The sequence below is a fragment of the Scatophagus argus genome, chromosome 14 (assembly GCF_020382885.2).
Source record: "Scatophagus argus isolate fScaArg1 chromosome 14, fScaArg1.pri, whole genome shotgun sequence".
NCBI lineage: Eukaryota > Metazoa > Chordata > Actinopteri > Scatophagidae > Scatophagus > Scatophagus argus.
The window spans coordinates 5,655,211-5,667,907 of NC_058506.1; the positions used below are offsets into that span (position 1 = coordinate 5,655,211).

The 12,697-nt window shown below is 39.8% G+C and overlaps 1 protein-coding gene across 1 annotated transcript; it reads left to right on the plus strand.

Moving 5' to 3' along the window:
- The first annotated feature begins 1,519 nt into the window (after positions 1-1,519).
- On the plus strand, positions 1,520-12,389 carry gusb (glucuronidase, beta). Its single transcript, XM_046410012.1, has 12 exons — positions 1,520-1,786; positions 3,689-3,874; positions 4,030-4,211; positions 5,096-5,238; positions 5,398-5,585; positions 6,017-6,169; positions 6,381-6,559; positions 6,956-7,102; positions 7,808-7,892; positions 8,966-9,142; positions 9,338-9,473; positions 11,579-12,389. Exons 1-12 carry the CDS (start codon positions 1,571-1,573, stop codon positions 11,728-11,730), a joined length of 1,944 nt encoding a protein of 647 aa, XP_046265968.1. The 5' UTR covers positions 1,520-1,570; the 3' UTR covers positions 11,731-12,389.
- The last annotated feature ends 308 nt before the right edge of the window (positions 12,390-12,697 follow it).

Consider the following 12,697-nt stretch of genomic DNA (forward strand, 5'->3'; position numbering starts at 1 on the left):
GTACTGTTCCTTTCGGTCTGTCGAGCACCTCCCTTTGGGATTACAAAGTTATGTGGGAAAAGAAAGCAAAGATCAATTTGTGACCATTGCTCCTGATGGAAATGGGACAGGGAAACACACCTGGATAGGGAATAAGCCAGTGTCACATGCATTACAAACTAAAATTGAATGAAGAATCTCTTGGTTCATTTGTTGAGATTAAGTGTTGACACACTTGACACGTCCAGTACATTGTCAAAGACTGTCAAAAAAATGATGACTGAAGACTGACTGTACTTAACACTTTGAAAACAATCCATATTGCTCCAGTTTTTTCACTTGTTCTACAATGCAGCAGAAAACATTCAAAATTGAAAGTTTTCAACAAACACAATACAGTTTTTTTCTACATAAATTTCAAACTGACAAAAAAATCTAAGACAAATCCAATACAACTATTATGTTTCAGTGTCCTAAAAAATCTGTAGAAATTTGGTAACATTTCTTTCAAGTAGGTTAACCTAACCCTTACTTCATGATGAAGTAAGGGTTAGAAGGAGTAAGTTAGTGAGAAGGAGGAAAGTTTTAAATACAATTTCACAATATTTTGCTCAAGCATCTACTTTCCAATACTGGCCCAGCTCACTTAAGCATTCATCAGCATCCAGAGTGAGGGGTTCAATGTGCACCCGCTGGTATGTGGCAATTTCATTAAAGGTACAAAAATAAATACATAAATAATAAAAAAAACCATTATGTCCTTGATGCCAATTTGTTTGGGAATATACAACACTAAATCACATTATCCACTCAAATACTAAGGATATAATTACTTGTCTTTTATACTTGTTGAAAAGCATGTGATTTTTCAATAATATTATGTTTTGCCAGATTTCCACAAAAGAGGATCAAAGGGAGACCAAAACATTTTACCCCATCCACTTGGCAGGTTAATCCGTCTGTGTGCTGACAGGGAATTTCTGGGCATGTGGAGGCGCTATTGGACACTTTCATAAAATCATTGACCTGAGGTTTCTTCCATCTTTCCTGTTGGCCGTCGATGTGCGGATGCATGGCGCCATCTAGCGTCAGTTATTCAGTGTTGCATTAGTGAATGATGTCTAACAACCAGTGGCACTGAAATACTGCGGATTTAGATAAAGTATTAGTTTCATTGTTTTGTAAACTATTCATTCTGTTTGTGTCTTTTCTTTAGATGACCATGACATTTGTCAGCCAGGCCAGGGACCACAGCAGCCTTTATTTTGTTCGGGAAACAGGACAGGACCATTTCATCTTAAGACACAGCTTCAAAAACATTTAGAATATTTAAAAATGAAAGAAATATTAAACAAATTATCTCATAATAAACTCCCGAATAGTTAGCAAGATGTCGTTGTTTTTTTCTTTGCTTCTTTGATTTTTTCGGTGGTGTATGGCGTAAAGCGTTCAACTCACATCTTAAATGAAGAAATTTACGACAGTATCCAAAGGCAGCAGGAGAATGGTGTAGTCACGTGACTACAAAATAAATCACGTGATTGAGGCAGCAGCAGTTTCCCAGTTCAGTAGGAAGTCTGATCTGCCCAGAATGGGTCAACCAGAGGGGCTCGGGATGCTCCGGGTCTTGTGCCTGTTAGCCGTGTTTGACACGGTGTGGCTGCTGGACGGCGGGATGCTCTTCCCCCGAGAGTCCTCCTCCAGAGAGGTGAAGGAGCTGAACGGGCTGTGGGACTTCAGGGCTGACAAGTCCCCCAACAGGAACCAGGGCTTCGAGAAGGCATGGTATAAAGGTCGCCTGGTGGAGGTAAATTCATCAGCCAAACAGCAGCTCTGAGCTAATACAGCAGCTCGGTTTGTTTGCGGTGGAGGAACGTAACCAAATGCCCTACATTTAGTTTTACTAAGTAAACTACTTCAGTGTGGGAATACTTTTCTGTAATATTTCCATTTTCTGCTCCTCTACACGTAGGCTACATTGCAGTCCAAAAGGCCATGCAGAATTTTTACTCCACTACATTTATTTCAGACCTTAAGTTATTAGTTACTTCCAGTTTCAGATCAATAAGGCAAAATACCCCCAATCACAGAGTCCAACAATAAGGTTTTTTGGCACGAGTTTGACTCAGTTTTAAGGTACTTGTACTGTAGTTGAGTATTGTCATTTTCTTCTACTTTATATGTCTACCCCACTACATGTCACAGCATTTAAGGGGAAAATATTGTATGTTTTTTCATCATTTGTTTGCTTTTTCCACCACAGTGATATAAGTACATTTAATTGAGTACTGCACTTCAGTACAAATTCAACAACTTTGCCATTATTGTAGCAATTTTGTTTACACATCTGAGTGAGGAGTTGTGTTTGCAAGCTGTATAGCTACTGAGGTACACAAACAAATCATTTACAAATCTCTGTACACCTGCAAATCTGAATACAGATATTTTTTTTTTTTTTTACACATTTGCATATCTGATTACACATCAACGCATTGAGATACCGTGACACAACTCTCCACTCACTTCTGTAAGTACCTAAAAAAAAAAAAAAAATAAAAAAATCCCCACAGTTCCCCTTTTATTCTTCTTTCTGCTTCTGCTCCACTACATGTCAGAGGCACATATTGTACTTTCTACTCAGCTATGTCTGAGAGCTGCAGTTACTAGTTACTTTTCAGATTATAGTTTCCTATACCATTCCTTCAACACACAGCACTGTCCCTTTAAAAAAACACAACATTCCCAATTTATCAGACTTTGTTGGACACTGAAGTTATGGGAAACCCGGAAGCGCATCTGTTTGTATCAAGTCATCATTCTCAGCCTGGTCATGTGTTTTTCTCAGTGACATGGATGTTCTTTCAGGATTGACTGTGTTTGTAACATTTGAAGTAAACAGGCCTGGGTCTGTATTCCTGCAGTGCTCTCTACTCCCATTCACAGACGTGCAGACCAGAGCAACTGGCTGAAATCGCCACATGGCCTCAGTTCACTCGTTTCGCTAAGTTTTTCTGATTGAATGCAAGCCCTGTGGAAAAGCACATCTCTTCAGGTAGCACCTCATGACCTTATCCCATGAGTTTGATTCTAATATGAGATTAATTCATGCAGACGGACAACTTTGCCAAGTGGAAGGCCTCAGTTCAGACCCAGTGAGCCCTAAAGTATTGCACTGAAAGCACCTAGTAACATAACATCTTGTGCAGCAGTATGACAACAAATTATGCCAATCAGGACCAGAAAATGACTTTACTGTGATCCAAAAATGAGTTCTCAGGGTCCAGGAAGCAGTATGACATCATCAGCCTCACTGTTCCTGGTGTCAGAAATGGAGAGTCAAACCAAAGGTTCAGAAAATTGCTGATGTTCTACCTGCACCGTCCCATCTCCTGAAACCAGCCCTTTATCCTACAGGAGTAGATTGTTTTGGCCCCTTCTAAGTAAAGCGTGGGTGAAGCCACATTCAGGAATCTATTTTATTTCTCATTTCTTTAATCATTTTGTGACCCTTCAGATTTATCCCATGGGGTCTTGACCCTCAGGTGGGGGTCCAACCTCTGCCATGAGAGCAAAATAAAGGCCAAGTAAGGTCATTACTGGTCTTGGCTATTATCTTTTCAGTAACTACAGATTCACTCCTAAGTACAGCAAATGAATATCAAAATGAAATATCATCTTTTCATTGGAGTTTTTCTTTATTTTTCTCTAGACTGGCCCAGTGATTGACATGCCTGTTCCTGCCAGCTACAATGACATCACACAGGACCCCACACTGAGAGATTTCGTTGGCTGGGTGTGGTATGACCGAGAGGTGGTGGTGCCTGCCCGCTGGATCACTGATGAAGGAACAAGAGTGGTTCTCAGAGTGGGAAGTGCTCACTATTATTCAGTAGTGGTGAGTGTCAGCTGTACCTTCCCCACTCCACTCCATCCATAGTTAGAATATTAAAGGTCATCTGCATCGCTTATTGCAGCTTTGACATAGGACATTCAAGCCACTGTAATAACGTGATCAAACTGCTCTGGATTCATCGTTTTTACCTTTTGCAGTGGGTGAATGGGGTGAAAGTAGCAGAGCATGAAGGTGGCCATCTTCCTTTTGAGGCTGAGATAGGCAGTCTAATCCGCAAAGACCCTACAATGCCGTGCAGGATCACCATCGCTGTCAACAACACTCTGTCTCTGGAGACTCTTCCTCCAGGAAGCATCCAGTACATGAATGACCACACCAAGTAATCTCATCCTTTTTTATTTTTCATTTCATTAATTTAATTCTCAGTGGAGTTATCTCTTTTGTCAGACATTTGATGTCATACTTTGCATCGTGTGTCAGCACATAACCTTTAAAACCCGAGTCGGTGTCACCTTTATGTTTAGTGCTTCTTAAAATAGTCATGTATGAAGACACTGAAATGTATTTTAATAGGTTGGGCACAAGACAAAATTGAGAATCGGATAGATTTGCTTGAAACAATGTAAACAATCAGTAATACAATAAACCACATCAGTCATAGCACAATAAAGCACTGTACTACACTCTATACTAAAACTGACTGATTAATGAAAAAACAAACAAGATAAACAAGATATTATACAAATCTGTCTTCCAGCTGTTACAGAAAAGAGTATGAAAGTGTTGTCCAGCTGTAGAAAGAACAGCTCTGCTGTCAACCAACATTGCAACTTGGGAGAATTTGACAACTTTATTTTGGTAATTTGCAGAAGTAATACTGATCTCGTATATAGATGTGTATGTCAGTGTATGAAGGTCTCTCTTACGTAGTCTATTATTCCTCTTGTCTGTATGTGTGTGAGTGTGTCTTCTTTGCCAAATTAAAATCAGTGATTTTAAAGATGGTCACCACATTTGGAAATAAGAGATTTAATAGAGTTTCTACTGGTTTTCTCACCCTTTTTCAATAACATCTTTGCTTTGGTCTTCGGAAACAGGCTTGACAACGTTAAAATCCGCTGTTTGGCTTTTAACATGAATTTGAATCTTTTCTAGTCTGATGTAGTATTTGGGTGAGATTAAAATTAGATTAGATTAGATTAGATTAAATGTGTACCTGTCGGTAAGTATTCACATAATGAGGAAAATGTAACTGCTCAACAGGTATCCTGATGGTTTTTTCGTGCAAAACATCTACTTTGATTTCTTCAACTATGCTGGCATACATCGTCCTGTACTGCTGTATACTACTCCTAAGGCTTATGTGGATGACATCACCGTGGTGACTGACTTCTTGGATAATACAGGTAAATAAATGCACTGAAAACCACAGATTTACTCAGTTTCAAATTGTGAAGTTTTTTTTGTAAGAGAGTAAATAAACATGCTGCTGCATTGAGAAGAGGCGGTTTTCTGTTTGTCTTTTATGTAACATTGTTCATGGTGTTGTTCTCCCTGTGCTTCAGGTGCAGTCAAATACAAAGTATCAGTCCAGGGTGCTGCCACAGCCAACCTGAAGGTTACCTTGATAGACAAAGATGGTCGTTCTGTCGCCTCCTCCAATGAGCCATCTGGAGTGCTCAAAGTAGTCGGTGTCAACCTGTGGTGGCCTTATCTGATGCATGAGAATCCAGGTTATCTTTACTCTCTGGAGGTAAGACAACATGTTTGCAAACCTCTCAAAGTAACTTTTTACATGACGTTCCAGCTCACATGAGCATTTGGTAGTAGGGCAGCTAGCTTCAGAAAGAATCCTTTATTTATCATAGTAGGTCATTATGAGGCTAAACAGTGTTTAATGCACTCAGTAGTGTATTTACCACTAGGAAATCAGACTACACCACCTTGTGTTCACATTTAGGGAAAGTAGGGGAAGGGAAGTTAGGAGAAGTGAATGTATAGAATAATATAATAAGAAGAAATTACCACTATAATTAGAATTAATTAGATAATTAATTCACAGTTCTTTCAAATCAAACTGCCTGGGGAGGGCTTTGGCCAGGTTAAATCACTTGAACTATCAGCAGAAAAATAAACGTGAGGTCTGTTATAGAATGTTTCTGACATTTGCACGTTAATGTCCAGGTTCGATTAATGGCAGCCGATGAGAGATCAACGTATGAGGATGTGTATGCTTTACCAGTTGGCATCCGCACCGTCAACGTCACCAGCACCCAATTTCTCATCAACAACAAGCCCTTCTATTTCCATGGAGTCAATAAACATGAAGACTCTGACGTAAGTACCACCAGAGGGAAACAAAACCTACACCAAAAGACTGATTTAGCTTTGAGGCAACATGTTTATTATACCAGAGCTAACATCTTCATCTTTCCTGGAGCTCCCTGCCACAGACATTTAATTTCTGATAACAGAGAGGAAATTTAGTGGCAAGAGCAGATCCAAGTGAATGATCCAACGCTTCTCTCCACTTCTCCTTACGTTGTAGATTCGAGGTAAAGGCTTGGATTGGCCCCTCATTGTCAAAGACTTTAACTTATTGAAGTGGTTGGGGGCCAACTCATTTCGCACCAGTCACTACCCCTATGCTGAGGAGATCCTGCAGATGTGTGACCGCCATGGCATCGTGGTGATAGATGAGTGCCCAGGGGTGGGCATCAAAGACATGTAAGTGTCAATACTCACGTCTCTGTAACCTTTGGGTGTGAGACAGAGTGATTGTTTTACAGTATGACAGACTTGCATATGGTGCCCATAACCATCTCTAAGCCTGTTTTTAAATTAGAACAAAAAATGTGAGGAAGTGGGCACACCCCTCTGCATCCAGTCTGTAAAAGAAGTGCTAAACTTTCACTTCAACTTGGATATATAACGGGGAAAATATGTCAGAATGAAACATTAATATTCTCCTCATTGTATGGAAAATATCTTAATAGCTGGGGGTTGGAATTCAGTTGAAAAGCTTCTTGTGATAAATAGCTGAACATGTGAGCTCAACAGTTCAGAGACTGGGGAACCTGAAATAATCCAGTGGACCTGGTGTTCTTTGTCATGCCGTTGTAGTCGCAGCTTTGGGAATGCCTCACTGAGCCATCACCTGGTTGTCATGGACGAGCTCGTACGTCGGGACAAGAACCATCCCTCTGTAGTCATGTGGTCTGTAGCCAATGAGCCGGCTTCGGAGATGCCCCCTGCAGAATTCTATTTCAAGTGAGCACTGGTCACTTTGTTCAAACGTGTGGAACATAATGCATCTGCTTGTCAAGTATTCATGACCTGCCCCTTCTCCAATGTGTATCTCACATGGACTACAAGACTATAAACCTGCACTGCTTTCCCCTGCACTATTATATAATACTGTGCATTATATATATTTACCTCTAGAACTGATATTGCATTCTACATACCACACACCTTCTCTTTGTACATATTGTGTAAATATCTTTTGTCTTTATTCTCAAATGATACTGTTTCCTTACTTTAACTTCATTGAGCCTAATATGCTACTTAACTGCACCTTGAGGTTCTGAGGTTGAAACTTCTAGGGGGCAATTTAAACTTTATTTTATAGAGACGGGCATAAACTGGGCCACCAGGACGTCCCAGAAAGATAGAAACTGTTTGTATATGTTCCTATTGGAGAAATACTGGTTTGTTTGTCGGTCACAGCCTCTCCCTTTTCTCTATATGTGGAATGCAGTAAGAGTAGTTTTGAAACTGTCCTGAACACAAACAGCTGGAGCGCAGTGACAGCCTGAGGCCAGGGCAGACAAATACTCGACCTGCAGTTTCTTTTACAAATGAATTACACAAATAAAACAGAAGTGTGTTCTTACATTGTAGTGATTATCTAACACACAGTAGGCATTATTAACAGCCTGCAATGTAATCGCCTGCTTTTTGGTTTTCTTACAGGACCTTGATACAACATACCAAAGCTCTGGATCCTAGCCGACCTGTGACTTACATCACAGACAGTAACTATGCCAGGGACAAAGGGGTGAGTTTTTACTGAACTCAATAACAGCTTTTTGCAAAGGGAGAGAAAGGTTTTTGTTCTCATTTGAAGAGCAATTTAACATCTGCCAGCTTCTCGACTTCATGTGATGTATATCTGTACACCAAAGTGTTTCAGTGACATCACTGTTGGTTAGGGCTTCAGCTAGTGACTATTTTCATTATTGATTGATCTGTAGGTTATTTTTATGATTGATGTTTACAGTTCAAAACCCAAAGCCTCTTTGCACATTTGTTTTTACCATAAATGAGTGAATATCAATACAACAACCAAAACATTAGAAAGCCTTCAGGAAAATGTTTAATCACAAAGTGAAACATTATTTCTGTATTGTTTATTAATGTGGATGTGATAAAAGTTTTGACTGACAGTGTTGGCAACACAAATAAACACAACTGTCATCAGATTCTGATTTAAATATTGCTAAATCCTGATTGGTGCACAGCAGTTTCTGATGTGAATTTTTCCAACGTAAGCCCCGCCTCTGTGAAACACAGAGAAAACAGCAGACACATGTCTCACATGAAATAACTGTTAAAACGTCAGCAGAACATAGTGTGTTGTGTTGGTAGTGAAAATGTGTTTTCAGGACCTTGAGAGGCACTAATGATATAATCAGACATAGTGTTCTGAAATACTGTTAGAGTACACACTATTTAAGGGTATAAAAACCTGTGCAGAAAAGAAAACTGACTGAATGTGACCTTTCAGTCACATGTAGTGAATCAGATAAAGTGATTGATGAAAAATAAAGGAGTAAAGGTCAGATTGCCAAGGAGTCCTGCTGAGCTTCAGAGCTTCCTCTGTCTGAATTCCAAAGCTCTCCTTCATCCAGTGTCAAACTAAGTTGCTGACATACCAGTCACAGTGTAGTTAGTAGCTTAAAGGTACTGATTAGCTGGGAGTTACAGCCAGTAATTTGTAAAGGATGCTGACTGAATGAATACAGTACCTCTCAAGTTACCTTTTAAAACTGTCATCATACAGTTCCTTCTTCTAAAGCATATTGAATTGTATCTCTACAAGTTATGTTCTGTCCTTTATCTTGTCCCCAGGCTCCCTACGTGGATGTAATCTGTGTAAACAGTTACTTGTCCTGGTACCATGATTCAGGCCACCTGGAGGTCATCCCCATCCAGCTCAACACTCAGTTCGAGAACTGGTACGGAAAGTACCAGAAACCCATCATCCAGAGTGAATACGGAGCAGATGTGGTGCCAGGACTTCACAGTGTGAGGACCTGCACTCAAAACACGTCCAGTTACCTGACTGTGCTGCACCAGCAGTCACATTAGTAATATTGCATATTTTTGTTTTGCATCCCATGGCTCTAATGAATCTCACCCCTCATCTTTGGGAGATTCCTGTTGCAGCACGTTTGAGACATGTTCATGCTGAGGGTAAGAAACAATCTCTTCACTCTCCAGGATCCACCCGTGATGTTTACTGAGGAGTACCAGAATGTGGTCCTGAAAAGCTACCACAACGTGTTCGACCAGAAGAGGAAGCAGTATGTGATTGGTGAACTCATCTGGAACTTTGCCGACTTCATGACTTCTCAAGGTACTACAGCTGCAGTTCAAAACAACCTGTTGTACCACAGCTACTTCTATTTCTCCGGGTTTTTCTGCCTGAGCAAAATGTGCTAATGATTTACCTCCATCACTACGGTATAGCAAGGACTTTGTTATCTCTACAGACATGTTTAGGTCTAGACCTGCAAGGAGCTGGCCTAAGGCATTGCCAGCTGTAATTAGCTTCAGTCTTCTTATGGATGTCTGTCACACTGATGTGCAGTGCGCATGTTATATTGTTGAAACACTGCTCACAATGCACTGAGCAGATGTTTATGATACAGGTATGCCATCAAGTTGAGTCATGTTGTAGGCAGCAAGTCAGTAGGTTTAAGACTCGATAGGATTTCAACAGACTTTGTCTTCTTCAGCATTAACAAAGTGCTGAAGTCATGTATGAAGTGAAACTGACCACCGTTTTGTTTTATTTTTTCAATAAGTAACAAACTACTCTCTGAAATTCTTGGAAAGATGTCCCAAGTAGAAGAAAATGACAAAATTCACTGGTTCTTTTCAGGTTTAGTAAATTGAATATCTTTGAGATTTGGACTGTTGGTCAGAGAAAACATGATGTGAAGATGTTACCTGTGGCTTTGGGAAGTTGTAATGGGCATTTTTGGCCATTTTATTTTGAAATTTATTTCAGTTAGGTATGGCTGTGAATATCAGTGATATTTTTCAGGTGAACCACATCTCGCACTGTCTTCATCAGAAGATTGAAGACAGTGCGTCTAGATCCTGTGCAGATCTTCCTGCTGACTCGTCCTCGCCAAGGCTGTGCTCATGAATTGGCAAAAATCTGGCAATATGATAGTTCTCACAATACAGGAGTTAAGATTCAGTGTACTGCAAAACTGTATGCAAGGTGATATATTGTTTCATAGGCCTGTGTTCTTTGTGTTTATACCAGCGATGTGTGCTTATCTCTTCCAGTCTCTGTAGATGTTATGTTGGAGTGGGAGTGATACAGAACACTACTCAAAATATTACAGGACAGCAGCAGCTTTTATATTCTTAATGCAGAGCTATTCAGCTGTAAAACATAACTATCTGTATGCTTCACACATATTAAAATAACTATTGGATCCTTAAATGGAGTTGAGATAGCCTTAAGTGCAAGTCTCCTGCATCTCTTTACAAAAATGACTGAATTGGAGGCGTCAAAGACACTCCTGTACAGATGGTCAGTAGCCCAAAAATTTCAGAATCCCACAGTGATATTAGTAAGTCATAACTGGAACTATTGTGTATATATGATTAAATTAGTAATTACCAGATGATGCTAACAACATGATGCAGACCACAGGTTCAGTGAGGTTACTAAGGTTATTTAAAATAATAAAATATTTAAAAATTGTTTATCAGAATGAAAAGATCAGTCCCCCAGAGCATCTTACCAAGGGTAGCAACATGTGCACAAAATGGCCCTGGCTGTAGAAAAGGAAATGTGTTTCGTGAGGAGATTGTCAGTGCTGCGTCACTTTTCCACTGTTTAAGCCCACAAGAGGTGTGTGAAAGTCAGCACTCATTCCATTCCATTGTTCCAGGTTATCTTGTCCCTTGGCCTGACAAATCAGAACACCCTGGTGATAGAGCTATTTTTGTCCACTTCTGACTTCACTATATAGACAAAAGTATTGGGCCATCTGGCCATTACCCCAACAGGGACTTTAATGACATCACATTCTAAATACACAGACAGCTTTGCAACTGTAACAGCTTCCACTCTTCTGGGAAGGCTTTCCACAAGATTTTGGAGTGTTTCTGTGGGAATTTTTGCACATTCATGCAGTAGAGCATTTGTGAGGTCAGGCCAAAACCCTGGCTCGCAGTCTCTGTTCCAGTTCATTCCAAAGGTGTTGGATGGGGTTGACTCAGGGTCAGGACTCTGTGTGAGCCAGTCAGGTTCTTCCACACCCAACTCTGCTTTTAGGACATTTAGGAAACTTAATTTGCACCAAAAAAAGAAAGAAAAATAAATAAAAAGAATCTCTTCACACCTTAATCGATCTACATATATTGCTGACAGAAGGTTTCTCTGTTTTTCCACCCAGTGCATGACGTGGTTCTTGTTAATCTCGCTTGTGTCTGCAGGAATCACCCGTGTGGTGGGGAACAAGAAGGGAATTTTCAGCAGGCAAAGGCAGCCTAAAGCAGCAGCATTCATCCTGAAGGAGAGGTACTGGAGACTGGCAAATGAAACAGGCAGGCTGCCTCCTTGGACCAAGTACCCTTGCTCATTGTGACACATGCCAGTTGAAGCACCAGTTACAGGCTCAGTCCGATGTAAACACTGTCCCATGGAAAAGCCAGTTTCTTGAGTTGTTTTACTGAAGCACATACAAAGCGCTTACCTTGAAATAATTTTGTTACATATACATAAGGTCAGACTACTGTGAAACATAATTTAACTGTGCCATTCCTGTAGTCTGCGATAAAAACAAACAAATTACCATAATAAGACCCTGATGGAAGCTCGACACCAAACCAAAGTAACCTAGGTTTTCAGAACATGAAAGCAATTTTTGATGCAGCTAAATAAAATAGCCTCTGGTGCCTCATTAATAGTGCAACTGACAGTTTAAAATAACAATTGGAAATGTGATGTATTTTCTTTCACATACACCGTAGTGACAGTGTAACAGTTTATTCAGTTATTACATTATATTCTAAGAGTCAAAGTCAAAATCCTTCATCAGTGATTAGTCCTGACCATTCCTCCAGTCGTAAAAGAAATGAATTGCAACACTACCCCATCAGTTTTCTTGCAACCAATTTGACTGTGCTGAATGTGAATTACAGTGCTGAATGTAATCACAATGTTATATTTTTATATGTGAAAATCAAGAAAAGCACATTTTTAATCTGAATAAATCAGAGTATTAAAGACAAAACGCACTCACTATGCAAACTCTACTTTTTTCCTACCATTCCCAACATTTTCAGCATTCAACATATACCTGAAGCAGGGGTGTCAAACTCAAATACTGTCTGCCAAATTTTAAAAAAATGCTCCAAGTGTAGGGCCAGACTGGTTCAGTGTTTATTGAAAACAAATTGAAATGACCTTATTGAATATACTGAATCTGAACACTGCACAGAAGTTATTTCCTATAAAACAACATCAATCATTAAATAAATGTAAACTTGTTGCATTCATTTCTTATGGCTCTTTATGCAGTGTTTCCATAGTAATTTAAAGTGAAAAGATTT